Below are 12937 nucleotides of genomic sequence, written 5' to 3' on the forward strand. Positions count from 1 at the left end.
TCCCCATTTTGCACCAGAATTGATTTTACATCCTCCACTCATGACATAATGTTTGTTTCCATAGGTGTGCTTCTAGGAAGCATAAAGATGGAAAATGTTAGGTTGGATCTGGATATCTGAAAGGATTTGTTACTGAGATGAAACAAAACCATGAACAGAAGTCAGCAGGAAAAAGGAATCCTGTATTTTGTTTGTGGGCCCTTTTTCAGGTTTCCATCAGGAATGCACATTTCTACATCATGATTTTTGTCCAGCCATATTTGTTTTTGGTGTTACAGCTCCAGCAAGGAAGCTTGCTACTGAAGAGTATTAGTATTTTGCACATGTTCGCAATGCAGTAATTATGTGGGGTAAATTGACATTACTATATGGTTAAAATAAACCAACTAAGAGAACAGACAAACCTTTAGAGTTTTCCAATTACATGAAATTTTAACCTTATACAGTAGATGAGATGTTGGGAGGTCTTTGTTTGGGGTTTCCGGGGGGGGGGGGGGTTTTTTATTAACAGCCACTTAGAGACAAATTGGGACAATGGCATGAAAGAGAACGTTTCACCCTTCCCCTCATACAATGTTTTCCCAACTTGAAATAACCCCAGTGAGATCTAGGCTGTGGTCACACACACGAAATAATCCACTTTCAATCCACTTTCAGTGCACTTTCCAACTGGATTTTGTCTGTTCACATAGTAAAATCCAGTTAGAAAGTGCACTGAAAGTGGATTATTTCGTGTGTGTGAAGGCAGCCCTAGGCACAGCCAATATACTGAGAGTCTGCATGTTATAACTTCTCCACAGTGTCAGAACCCACAGCCAACAATGGAGTATACACTTCATAGAAATGTTATACTTTTATTGAAGAGCCATAGATGCATTCACTGTTAAGAATAGCGATTGCCTCTTGAACCTAATGAGATATCGGGCATTCGTATGCACACACACCCCCACTGCGCTGGCCAATTAGGCACCCTCCCGCGCGCGGGCTAGAGCTGGTAAGCGTTACTAGTATGCGAAGCTGGGAATTGCTCTGCTCCCACGGTTGGGAGACAACACACCTCACCTCCTGTTCTTCTTTAGAGATAAGCATTACTGCGCCAAGCAAGAGACACGAATGCAAAAACAATTTACACAGACACTGAAAGAACACCCCCACCCCCATGGCAGCATAGCTGACACACAGGAATGTTCAGGTCAGGAAAATGGTGTAGACTGGAAAGTACCCCTACCTTCACATGTTGGAACATGGACATGGAACTCCCCGAACCATATCTAGTTTGGCCTGATCAAAGACTGGCGATAAGTAAGGATTGAGGCAGACATTAAAATCCCCGTTGGCTGCAAACGTGTGCGACTTAAAAAGGTTTATATGTTGTCCTCCCTTACCCTCTATGAATCATTGTTAGTCCCGTGTGTATATGAGTAACTGTAAATCGCTCAGAGCCAGCAGCTCTGCAGGACTGAGCGATTAATAAATCGAAAGATATTATTATTATTATTATTATTATTATACTATTATTATGAAGGAGAAATCTGAACTCCAGATTAAAAAGAGCAGTACCATGAATAAAGTGGTGGCATAGAGTTTTACAAGTCTCCAGCAATAGTTGCAAGCGGTGCAGTGTTCTTTGGGGAAGAAAGTGCAAAGAAAAGTAAATGCTCTTGTACAAAATATAAAGGACTTTTTAACAGAAGATTGTACCAATGCTCCTTAGCTATAGGGGGGAAAGCAGCAGACAGGAACAATTTAGCAAATTATTCCACTTGTGAATGATACTGAATATATGTTTTGTTTTCTCCTAGAATGATTGAAGACTGTGGGAAAAGAGGAACTACCATGGCAGAAAGGAGGCAGCTGTTTGCAGAAATGCGTAAGTGCTGTGGCATTTGTTATTTCTTTGGCCAATTAATGCTTTCTTGGAAAAGACAAACAAGAAAGAATGTAATGCAATTTGTAGTTAGTATTTCATAGGAATGTGTCCTGGGCTAGAGGTAGCTTCCGTCTACAAAACAAGGAATTAAAGAGGGCTTATAGTGGCAGTCACATTGCAAGTATACTTAAATGACCTGACACTACCTTTTTTGTAGCTCTGGATTTTTTTCCCCCAAGTTAGTTTTCTGTCATTTCAGTTACTGCTAAGGATCTATAATGAAAATATCTAAAATAATGCAAATGTATTGGTTAGAAATAAAAGGACTTTGAACGGTCAAAACCACCATCTCTTGACATTTTAAACATGCTCCATTTACTGTGAGTGCTCTGATTCCGTACTGCCTGGTCTGCTGTCCTTCTTTTGAGCAATGCATTCTGTAAGAGGGTTTTCCTGCCTAAACAATAGACTAAAGTCTTCTTGGCTTTAGCAAGGAGATGATACGATGTCTGTGGTTAAGGTGTTTAACTAGGATCTGGGAGACCCTACCATAAAGCTCACAGGGTGGTTTTTGGCCAGTTAAACTCTCTTAACCTAACTTACCTTACAGGGTTGTTGTAAGGATAAAATGGAAGAGGAGAGTGATGTATGCTACCCTGAGCTCCTTGAAGAAAAGGCAGGATAAAAATATACTAAATAAACATAATAATAATAAATTAATGAAAAATGAGAAAATATCCATTTTCAATTTCTTAGCTTCAGTTCTGTGATTTAGTGAAATCCTGTAAGCCCAGTCCTAGGAAGCTGACACTAGTAGTTTCTAACACTGGTGCAGAGGAGAAATATGTAAAAGAGACATCCTTCAACAACTGTGGTCTACAACATATGGCCAGTTTGGTGCAGTGGTTAAGAGTGGCAGACTCTGATCTGGAGAACCGGGTTTGATTCCCCACTCCTCCAAATGAAGCCAGCTGGGTGACCTTGGGTCAGTCACAGTTCTCTCAGAACTCTCTCTGCCCCACCTACCTCACAGGGTATCTGTTGTGGGGAGAAGAAGGGCGGCGATTGTAAGCCACTCTGATGCTCCTGTGGGTACTGGACGGCGGGGTATAAAACCAGCTCTTCTTCTTCCTCATATGCAGCCAGGTGGGACCCATGTTGTATGGCCCACACCAATTCCCAGTTGGAAGTTCGTTCGCGGGGAGGGTGGGGTATAAATATAATAAAATAAATAAATAAATAAGTTGGTAATCTGATTTGCCAATCCTCGTTCTGATTCCTTTTCCTGCTCAAAAACTTACCACAACCTTGCTGGGACCCAGTGAAGAGTTTCAAGTGGGAAGGGATTAGAATGCTGAGAGAAGAAGAGAAGAGATTGGATTTATACCCCACCCTTCACTACCTAAAGGTGTCTCAGAGTGGCTTACAATCTCCTTTCCCTTCCCCTCCCCACAACAGACACCCTGTGAGGTAGGTGGGGCTGAGAGAGCTCTTGACAGAAACGGCTCTTTTTCAAGGACAGCTCTTATCAGAACTACGGCTCGCCCAAGGTCACTGGGATGCAGAATATACCACCTATTAGCAGCAAGGACATGGTAGGCCCATTGCAGGGAAAGGAAAGTGAGATTGTAACAGGTGATGAAGAGAGAACAGAACTGTTCAATTCCTACTTTTCCTCAGTCTTCTCTTGCAAGGGGAGCAGTGCTTAACATGGCAAGAACAGAACACATGATGAGGGAAGGGAGTTGCAGCCTAGGATTGGTATAGGGGTAGTACATAAACACCTGGTTTCTTTAAATGAAACGAAGTCCTCGGGGTCAGACGAACTGCATCCACAGGTACTAAAAGAACTCGCGTATGTAATTTCTGAGTTTCTGTCCATTATTTTTGAGAATTCTTGGAAAACAGGCGAGGTTCCAGAAGATTGGAGGTAGGGAAATGTTGTCCCCATCTTCAAGAAGGGGGGAAAGGAGGATCTAGATAACTACCGACCCATCAACTTGACATTTATACCTGGGAAAGTTTTAGAACAAATAATCAAACAGACAGTCCTTGAGCATTGAGGAAGGATGGCTGTGATTACTAAGAGGCAGCATGGGTTTCTCAAGAACAAGTCATGTCAGGCTAGAAAGTTACTACCTTGCTGGATCAGGGGAATGCTGTAGATGTAGTTTATCTTGATTTCAGTAAGGCTTTTGATAAGGTTCTACATAATATTCTTGTTGACAAATTGGTAAAATGTGTTTTAGATCCTATGACTGTTAGGTGTATCGGTAACTGGTTGACAGATCGCACCCCAAGAGCCAGTTTGGTGTAGTGGTTAAGTGCGCGGACTCTAATCTGGGAGAACCGGGTTTGATTTCCCACTCCTCCACTTGCACCTTGGGCAAGCCGTAGCTCTGATAAGAGCTATTCTTGAAAAAGAGCAGTTTCTGTCAAGAGCTCTCTGAGCCCCGCCTACCTCACAGGGTGTCTGTTGTGGGGAAGGGAAGGGAAAGGAGTTTGTAAGCCGCTCTGAGACACCTTTGGGTAGTGAAGGGCAGGGTTATAAATCCAATCTCTTCTTCTTCTTTTAACTGGAGATGTCAGGGCTTGAACCTGGGACCATCTGCATGCAGGGATACAGGATGATCCTGACAGATTGGAAGACTGGGCTAAAACAAATAAAATGAATTTCAATTGGGATAAATGTAAAGTTCTGCATTTAGATAGGGAAAGTCAAATGCATAATTATAGAATGGGGGGAGACTTGTTTTGGCAGTAGCATGTGCAAAAAGGATCCAGGTGTCTTAGTAGAACATACACTGAACATGAGTCAGCAGTGTGATGTAGTTGCTAAAAAGGCAAATGCATTTTTGGGCTGTATCAACAGAAGTATAGTGTCCAGATCATGTGACGTGATGGTATCACTTTACTCTTTGTTGCTTAAACCTCACCTAGAGTATTGTGTTCAGTTTGGGGCACCACAATTTAAGGGTATAGACAAGCTGGAACATGTCCAGAGGAGGGTAACAAAGATGGTGGAGGGGTCTGGAGACCAAGTCCTATGAGGAAAGGTCGAAGGAGCTGGGAATGTTCAGCCTAGAGAGGAGACCACTGAGAGGTGATATGATAACTATCAAGTACTCGAAGGGCTGTCATATAGAGGATGGTGTAGAGTTGTTTTTTGTTGCCCCTGAATCAACAGGTCAAAATTAGAAGAGTTTTCGGTTAAACATTAGGAAGAACTTCCTGACAGAGTGGTTCCTCAGTGGAACAGGCTTCTTCGGGAGGTGATGGGCTCTCCTTCTTTGGAGGTTTTTAAACAGAAGCTAGATGGCCATCTGTAAGCAGTGCTGATCCTGTGAACTTAGACGATCATGAGAGGGAGGGCAGGATGGGTTGCATCAGTGTTTAGTTCTTGTGGCCCTTCTTACATGCCCAGGGAAATGCTGAGCACCACTTTGGGGTCAGGAAGCAGTTTTTCTCCCGGCCAGTTTGGCTGGAGATCCTGGAGGTTTTTTGTCATCTTCTGGGTGTGGAACAGCGGTCACTGTGGGTGCGGAGGGGGAGGTATTTGTGAATTTCATGCATTGTGCAGGGGGTTGGACTAGATGACCCTGGCAGTCCCTTCCAACTCTATGATGCGATGAGTCTATGAAATAAATATAACAAATGGAAACTGGAGGAACATCCAGTGCCATAGCTAACATGGCATCCAACTAGGAATGAATGAAAATTATTTTATCTACTTTTTTTTTTTGCAAATGGGTCACAATGGGCACCCTAGGATTCCTCAAGCTCCCTCTGGAGGTGAGTATCCAATATATGGGACAGCTCCATGTACATAATGTGTAGATATCATAGAGTATGTTTTCTTTGCTGCCATCACACTACCAAATAGAGCTCTCACCCATATTCCATTGAATTTGTCACTTTCCCTTCTCCAGTGCTCTAGTCTCAGTGCCCTGTTATATGACACTTTCACACACTAAACAATGCACTTTCAATCCATTTTCAATGCACTTTGCAACTGGATTTTACTGTATGAAATGGCAAAATCCACTTGCAAACAGTCACTGAAGTGGACTGAAATTGTATTATTTAGCATGTGTGAAAGCGCCCATTGTCTCAGACTCCTTGGTAAATCAAGGAACTTATTAAGCTCTAACAAATAGGAAAGGGCATCCATGATGGGTCCATGATCCATTCTATGCAGAAATCATCCTCTTTTCTTCCCATGCATTTCTCCAATTAGCTCTTTGGGGAAAGACAGGCATATCATCGGTCTGGATACTTCAGCGTTCTGGTAGGGTTTAAACTTACCAGGTATTCCAAACCTCTGCAAGGACAGGTGATTGTTAGGCGGGTCTGTCCACAGAGGCTGATGGATCCAAATGGCTCTGAAGGAATTGCCCATTGATATGACTGGAGTTCTTTAAAAGCCCTGCTCGACTTCAGAAATGGGGAAATGGGTGGCTGACATGATTGCACCTGGATGCCATTTTCCGTTTGCTTGTTCTTGGTAAGCTCTTTGGTTTACCAAGGAGGATTTACACTGGGGAAATGCATGGAAGGAAAGGGTTAAGCATCCCTCTTCTCCAACACCATTTCCTTGCCCTGCAAAGTAGCCATGTATCTCTGCTAATTTTATTTTAAGCGGTAATACAAATGTGATGTACTCATTTCAGACCGTGTGCGAGGCAAGGGCTCCACACGGTCATCAGAAGCCATCGAGCTTCACTCCCAAAGACAATGGACTCTGCGGATCCTAGACTGCACCAATAGGGGGGCTAGGCTCCCAGCCGAGAGCCTATGGAACTCTCGGCCACTGTAAATAGCCAATACATGGAGTGGGGTGTGTTTGGGGTGTGGGTTCCCTGATGCATATAAGCCGTCCTGTGAGCTGAGCAAATTGTCTTGTTCCTGATCTACCAAATAAAGTACGAAAGCTGTTATCACTCATCAGTCTCAGTACTTTTCAACAAAACACACTATATATCATCTATTTGCCCCCCAAAGAAAAAATTGAATATATATGAAGATAGACATTTTCCATCACTTATCGGGGCTAACTGTGCTTCAGCAGAGGGTGCTCAGGATGCACTAGAATATCAGGACCTAGGGGCAATAGAACAAATAACCTAGGGTGGCTAGCTTTTTGTTTTCTAAATCTGCTGTTCATATATGAGAGTTCATTGTTTGCTTAAACCTTTCCTCTCAGTTTGTCAACAATAATCTCATAGATTTTATATATCATTTTCATTTGTTGTACAAAAATAAGATTCCACTTCACTTTTGAAATTCAAAGGGCACAAACGTAATAAATATAATACATTCCTTTGAGTTGGCACCTTTAGTGATGCCAACAGGGAGGGAGATACTGTCTGATTACATACATATGTTAAAAAGTGAATGTACCCACATTCAGCTGCTGGCATATGCTATCGAGTAGAAATGTGGTTCTGCTGAATATGAAAATGCTAGCCAGCTCTTACAGTATATTGCTTTAGTACGTCTGCAAACTGTAAATTATTATGGCATACGAAAGTGATTTTTTAAAAATAATCTTGCAAATGCTAAAACACAATTTCAGCAAGTTAAAAACCAGCATATTCAGTTGCTTGCTATTTCAGTTGCTTGCTATTTGTTTCTCATCAGAAACTAGGTAGGTTGGAAGTATTTTGTGAAAAGAATGGCAAGTTGTAGCCAAAATATGAATAATGAAAAACCTACATTCACTGAGGACCAAAGCATAACTGATACTTCTTTCGGATGCTTGGTATATGCCCACAGAAGCAAGGATTTGTTTAAAGCTGCTCTCTCATTCAGCAATACAGCTGACTGACATGCATGCTGGAGTCCTAATTTAAGAAAAATGCAAAAATTCATGTAATACAGTCTTATTTAACAGAGCATCAGAAAATAATCACTGCAGTTTTTAAAGCAGTGGTTCTGATACTGAAATCTGTTGACCAATCACCATCTATCTGCATAAGTCTTTTTGAAGTATCACAAGATATTATAAGGTAAAAGAAAAACTATCGCATCATTATCTGTTTGTCTGTGTGTTTATATGAGGAAAAGAGGCCCTGAGGTAGCATCCGATCAATAAGGATACTACACCCCCACTCTAATCCCTTTAGCTGTAAGAAAGAAAAAATACTTTTTGTCTGTCTTTTATTGGCTCCTTCCTCACACAAGCACAGCAAGATATCTTTCTCCCTTCTCTGTTAGGTGCTTCCACACCATGTTTTCCTAGAGAGATTATTCAAACAATTCAGGGACAGCAACATGTATACATACCCCTGGATTCAGTCCTTCTGTTCCCTCTTGACTTCATCCCCCTGATGAAAACCTTACAGGAGTAAGGAGTAACCATGTCAAAAGGACCAATAAACAAAAACAACCATTTGTATGAACATGGCTTTGTCAGATTTACTCTTTTGTGGTGGTTGTTTGTTTGTTTTCACATCAGAAGTCACACTGGGAGTTTTATCTGACAGTTACAGATATCTCCTAGTCTGCTATCTATATGGGAGCTGCTGTTATTTTGAAAACATCAGAAATGTATGTGACATTTTACTTGCTCCCCCTGTGAAAAGAAAAGAAAAAAGCAGGAGATGGGATTCCCCCCCCCCCATCCCTTCTTTCAGAATAGAGGTACTTACTCCATCACATTGCTGAACTGCTTTCCAAAGGACTCTCTTCAAGTTTCTTCTGAGACTCATAATCCTCACTGGGTGATATTTTGAACACATACCGTAGATCACTTAATCCATATTACTTTGCCCTTATTATTCAAGACCCAATGAATACCCTGTGTAAGAGGATGCAATCTGATGTCTGTAAGCACGATCAAGTCAGGAATGCAGCTGTGTTACTGTCAGTGGCATGGAATGAGGGTTCACGATGCCCTGGATGATTATCTGGTTTGAAATGGAGTCCATTGCCAGAAGAATTTTTGAGCAGCTCTGCTTTGCAGAGGATTGAGAATAAACAATGCAAGTATAGTCCTGTACTAAAACCTATCCTTACTTTAAAACAATGGTTTATGAGAAAATGTATCACTTTAAAAGAACAGGTGTTTAAAAAAAAAAAGACATGAGATGCATCACTTAATACAGAGGTGTCAAACTCATTTGTTACAAGGGCCAGATCTGACATGAATGTCGCTTTGTTGGGCTGGGCCATGTGTACCATAAAATGTAATGCCAAGTACAGGAGTTATAAACTTTATAAAGGACACAGGCAAACCCAATTAACAATATTATTTTTTACTCAAAATACAAACAAAAGCAATTGATTCCCAGGAGTGAAAGCAATTGATTTACTGGGGAATCCTTAAAAGCTCCAATAAATGTATTTAATCATATGCAAGGCTAGGTTTTCTCTTGCACCAGTTGCTTGTGGGCCAGATAAGAGCCCTGGATGGGCCATTTCTGGCCCCTGGGCTCTATGTTTGACACCCCTGACTTAATAGTCATTTGCTATGAGAGAAACAGCTTGGCCCACTGAATTCCAAGAGCTCTGCAACATCACCAAAGAAAGGCAGAAATTCTTAGTCTGTAAGGGTAAACGATCTTGTGAGAGAAAGGCTGGGGACTACTTACATGAACAACAGTCTGCACCTCTATGATTTGTCTAACATCTACCATTTGTTTATTATTATGTCCTGGGTTTTTGTGTAAGTGCATACATACATGTGTACACACATACAGAATAACATGTAAAGGCATTTGGGGAATATATCATGAGTCAACTAGATGAGATGGAAGCACTTCCATTTGTTTAACTATTGAACTGACCCAATTGCTTAGAATGGGCAAGGGTCTAATTTAGCAACCAACCGGACATTTATGTAAGGTCTACAGAACTCTCCCCTCCCACTACCCCTGCTTATTGTTTATCTCCTTGCAGCTTCTCTCCCTCAATACTGTATTGCCAGCCAAGCTCCTACAGTAGAAAGTTACTTTGGCTGGGACGTTCAGTATCACTCATTTGCATGCCCCATTTACTGCTAAAATTGGAATGCCCTTTCTTTGTGCCTTTTTCTCTGTGATTCAGGCATATCCATGTGCCACCATCATATCTAGTTTGATCCATGATTGCCAGTTAGGCTAAGCTTGTAAGGAAAGAAAACTGCAGCTGCATCCAGCTGCCACAAACCACTTCATGATGTGCACAAACCCAACTGTTGCTGTGCTCACTTCCTCTCTCCTCTTCTCACATTTGAAGCACAGAAGAAGGCTTCCAGAGTTCAGAATTCATGAATCATGTTCCAGTTTGCCATGTCCAAATGTCAATGCATGGACAAATTGGGAATTTGTTTGTTTTCCACAAATTGTGGATCTGTGTTCATGTTTGTGTCCATCACCACAGATGGGTTTGATGAGGCAAATGAATATAGTCATAATGCCTGCTATAAACTTTAAGTGCTTAATTTGCATATAAAAATATGAGTAGTCAGTCACACATTTATAATTTAGTAGCAGGACAGAAGAAATTTTTGAAAATTTCTAATTATTATGGAAGTTAATTATTAGAGCATGACCAGAGGTAGCTACTTTAAGGGCCAAACTAGATGTGATGGCAGCTCGTGGCCACCAACACCATTTTAGACACAAATTTAGCCATTTTAAAAGTGCCACATCTGATTTCAACACTTTAAAAAGTTTGGGGAGAACAAGATTGCCTGTTGCCACTGTGCTACAACAACTTTAAAATGCCTCAATTTTTCTCTAAAATGGTGTTGGTGGCCACGGTTTGGCCTAGGGTTGCCAAATCTTTTAAACTCACCGGCAGGGGAGGCTCCGTCCCGTCCGGGAGCAGGCTGGGGGCGTGTGTGCCTTCGCGACGTCACCGGAAGTGACGTCAGACGTTGGTGGAGTTGGGGGCGGGGCTGAGCCCGTCGGAGAGAAACATGGTTTTCCCCCCCAATGAGCTCAGCCACACCCCCAACGTCAGCACCGTGGCTGCGTCACCACCGGTGACGCAGCTTCGGGGGCGGGGTCCCCCCCGGGCCCCGATTCCGCCGGGGCGGAAATCGGGGCTCTGAAGCGGGGGACTCCCCGCCCCCCGGGCACATTTGGCAACCCTAGTTTGGCCCCATGGCTGCCATCATGTCGAGTTCGGCCCTATGGCTGCAATCCTACAATACTTTAAAAGAAGTCCATTTCAATAAAATGGGACTTACTGCCAAATAGACTTGATTAGGATTGCTCCCTAGGAATGCCAAAAGCCTTAATAGGCCAAGTTGCAGAGCAATAAATTAGGATGCTTTTATTGACTTCTTGCAACAGCTGCCACTTTATACCCCAACACTCTTGTTTATTTTGTATTTTTTTTCTATTAGCAGACTTATATCTGAAATAAATTTGTTGTTTGAATATATAACAGTACCTAATTCTGATCACCTAATCAGTCAAGGATATTTATTGTACACTTTTGAGTTTAAATATTAAAATTAAACTGAGTTTCTCTTGGTATTGGAGTTCAGCCATTTTGTCTTTTAGCTTGTGGTTTGATTAGATTGTTTTTCAGCGTGACAGATAGCTTAGTCTATTTGTTTGCTAAACTATTTTTAACTTTGCTGTCTCTCCATTCTCTCTAGCTAGAAAAGACAACCTTGAAAATGTTCAAGTGAGCATTTCTTTGTGCTCTCCCTTTTATATGTGAGGTATATGCATAAACTGCAAACATCATAGACTATTATTTTCTGCTATTAGGAGCTCAAGATCTGGATCGCATCCGTTTATCCACCTACAGAACTGCTTGCAAGCTTAGATTTGTACAGAAGAAATGTAATTGTAAGTATGCCAGTGGTTAATTCATATTACCATCATTAATCTTCCAACATAGAGCTGTGTGTGTTCCCCAGCTGAAATGCAAATGGGAATTTATTTTAATACACATTTGGGAGATGCTAATAAGAACACCTGCCTCTTCAGAAGAGCATGATATTCCACTATTGCTAATTACACTTAAAAGTTTAAATGCTGAAATATTAACATGCAGATTGGGGTTGGAAAGGGTGGAGCTTTCTTATTACACTTTCTAAGAAATTATTTTCCCATCCACTTTTTTCTTAGTGAAATTATGTGATGCACCATAAAATCAAAAGACACATCTTTCTAATTTTGGTTCTTATCACTTTTTATATTTGTTCATTTTATTTCTAAGATTATCTTGAACAGTTGGGTGGATTTTATTTTAAGAATCTGCCTTCCTGAGACATTAATGTTTGCCTTCAAAATTCTCACTGTTAGAATAGTAAACAATTAGCAAATTTTATTCTGCAAATAACACATTATATAAGCAACCCCTAATAAAGCTACAGGCATCTGAATTTGCTAGCAAAATTTATGATGGATCATCATATATATGTGGATTGTATAATGATTTCCTATTGGATTCAACGCACTGTTTTCTTGAACTCTATTTCTATGGTTAAAAGACTCAAAGTTTCCATTCTACAGGAAAAACTGGAGAATGGAAGGTACACAAAAGAAAGGCACACAAAAGACAAAGTCACTGAACCTGAAATGTTCTCTACTCACTTTTGCTCTCATTTAACACCCCAATCTTATAAATGAATGCAACAGCACTGAGGAATTTTATGCTAATATAACCATAATAGCATTATATATGAAACAAATTTGTCCCATCTGTCCTGCTGTAATGTGTTTTAGTAGCAATCTTGTTATAGTAAGTGACATCTGTATATCAAGTATGGAGGCTGGTTGTGTAATGGGAAATATGTATATTGTATAATGGACATGTGAGTTAACTCCACTCTAATCCTTACACAGACATATCTCCTCTGCATATGTTATACTATATCGCTTTACTAGTATAGTATAGTATAGTATAGTATAGTATAGTATAGTATAGTATAGTATAGTATAGTATAGTATAGTATAGTATAGTATAGTATAGTATAGTATAGTATAGTATAGTATAGTATAGTATAGTATAGTATAGTATAGTATAGTATAGTATAGTATAGTATAGTATAGTATAGTATAGTATAGTATAGTATAGTATAGTATAGTATAGTATAGTATAGTATAGTATAGTATAGTATAG

The 12937-nt window shown here is 40.7% G+C and overlaps 1 protein-coding gene across 9 annotated transcripts in view; it reads left to right on the forward strand.

Annotated features, from left to right (window-relative positions):
- DTNA (dystrobrevin alpha) overlaps nucleotides 1-12937 on the forward strand; it is a 281234-nt gene that overhangs the window by 126359 nt on the left and 141938 nt on the right. For all 9 annotated transcript variants that reach the window (XM_015425451.1, XM_015425450.1, XM_015425452.1 and 6 more), the window contains 2 exons: nucleotides 1803-1870; nucleotides 11578-11658. In XM_015425451.1, coding sequence (XP_015280937.1) covers nucleotides 1804-1870; nucleotides 11578-11658 — 148 coding nt within the window. In that variant the 5' untranslated portion in view covers nucleotide 1803. The remainder of the gene's footprint in view (nucleotides 1-1802; nucleotides 1871-11577; nucleotides 11659-12937) is intronic.

Source organism: Gekko japonicus, unplaced genomic scaffold (assembly GCF_001447785.1).
Source record: "Gekko japonicus isolate JY-2015 unplaced genomic scaffold, Gekko_japonicus_V1.1 scaffold337, whole genome shotgun sequence".
In the NCBI taxonomy this organism is placed as follows: Eukaryota; Metazoa; Chordata; class Lepidosauria; order Squamata; family Gekkonidae; genus Gekko; species Gekko japonicus.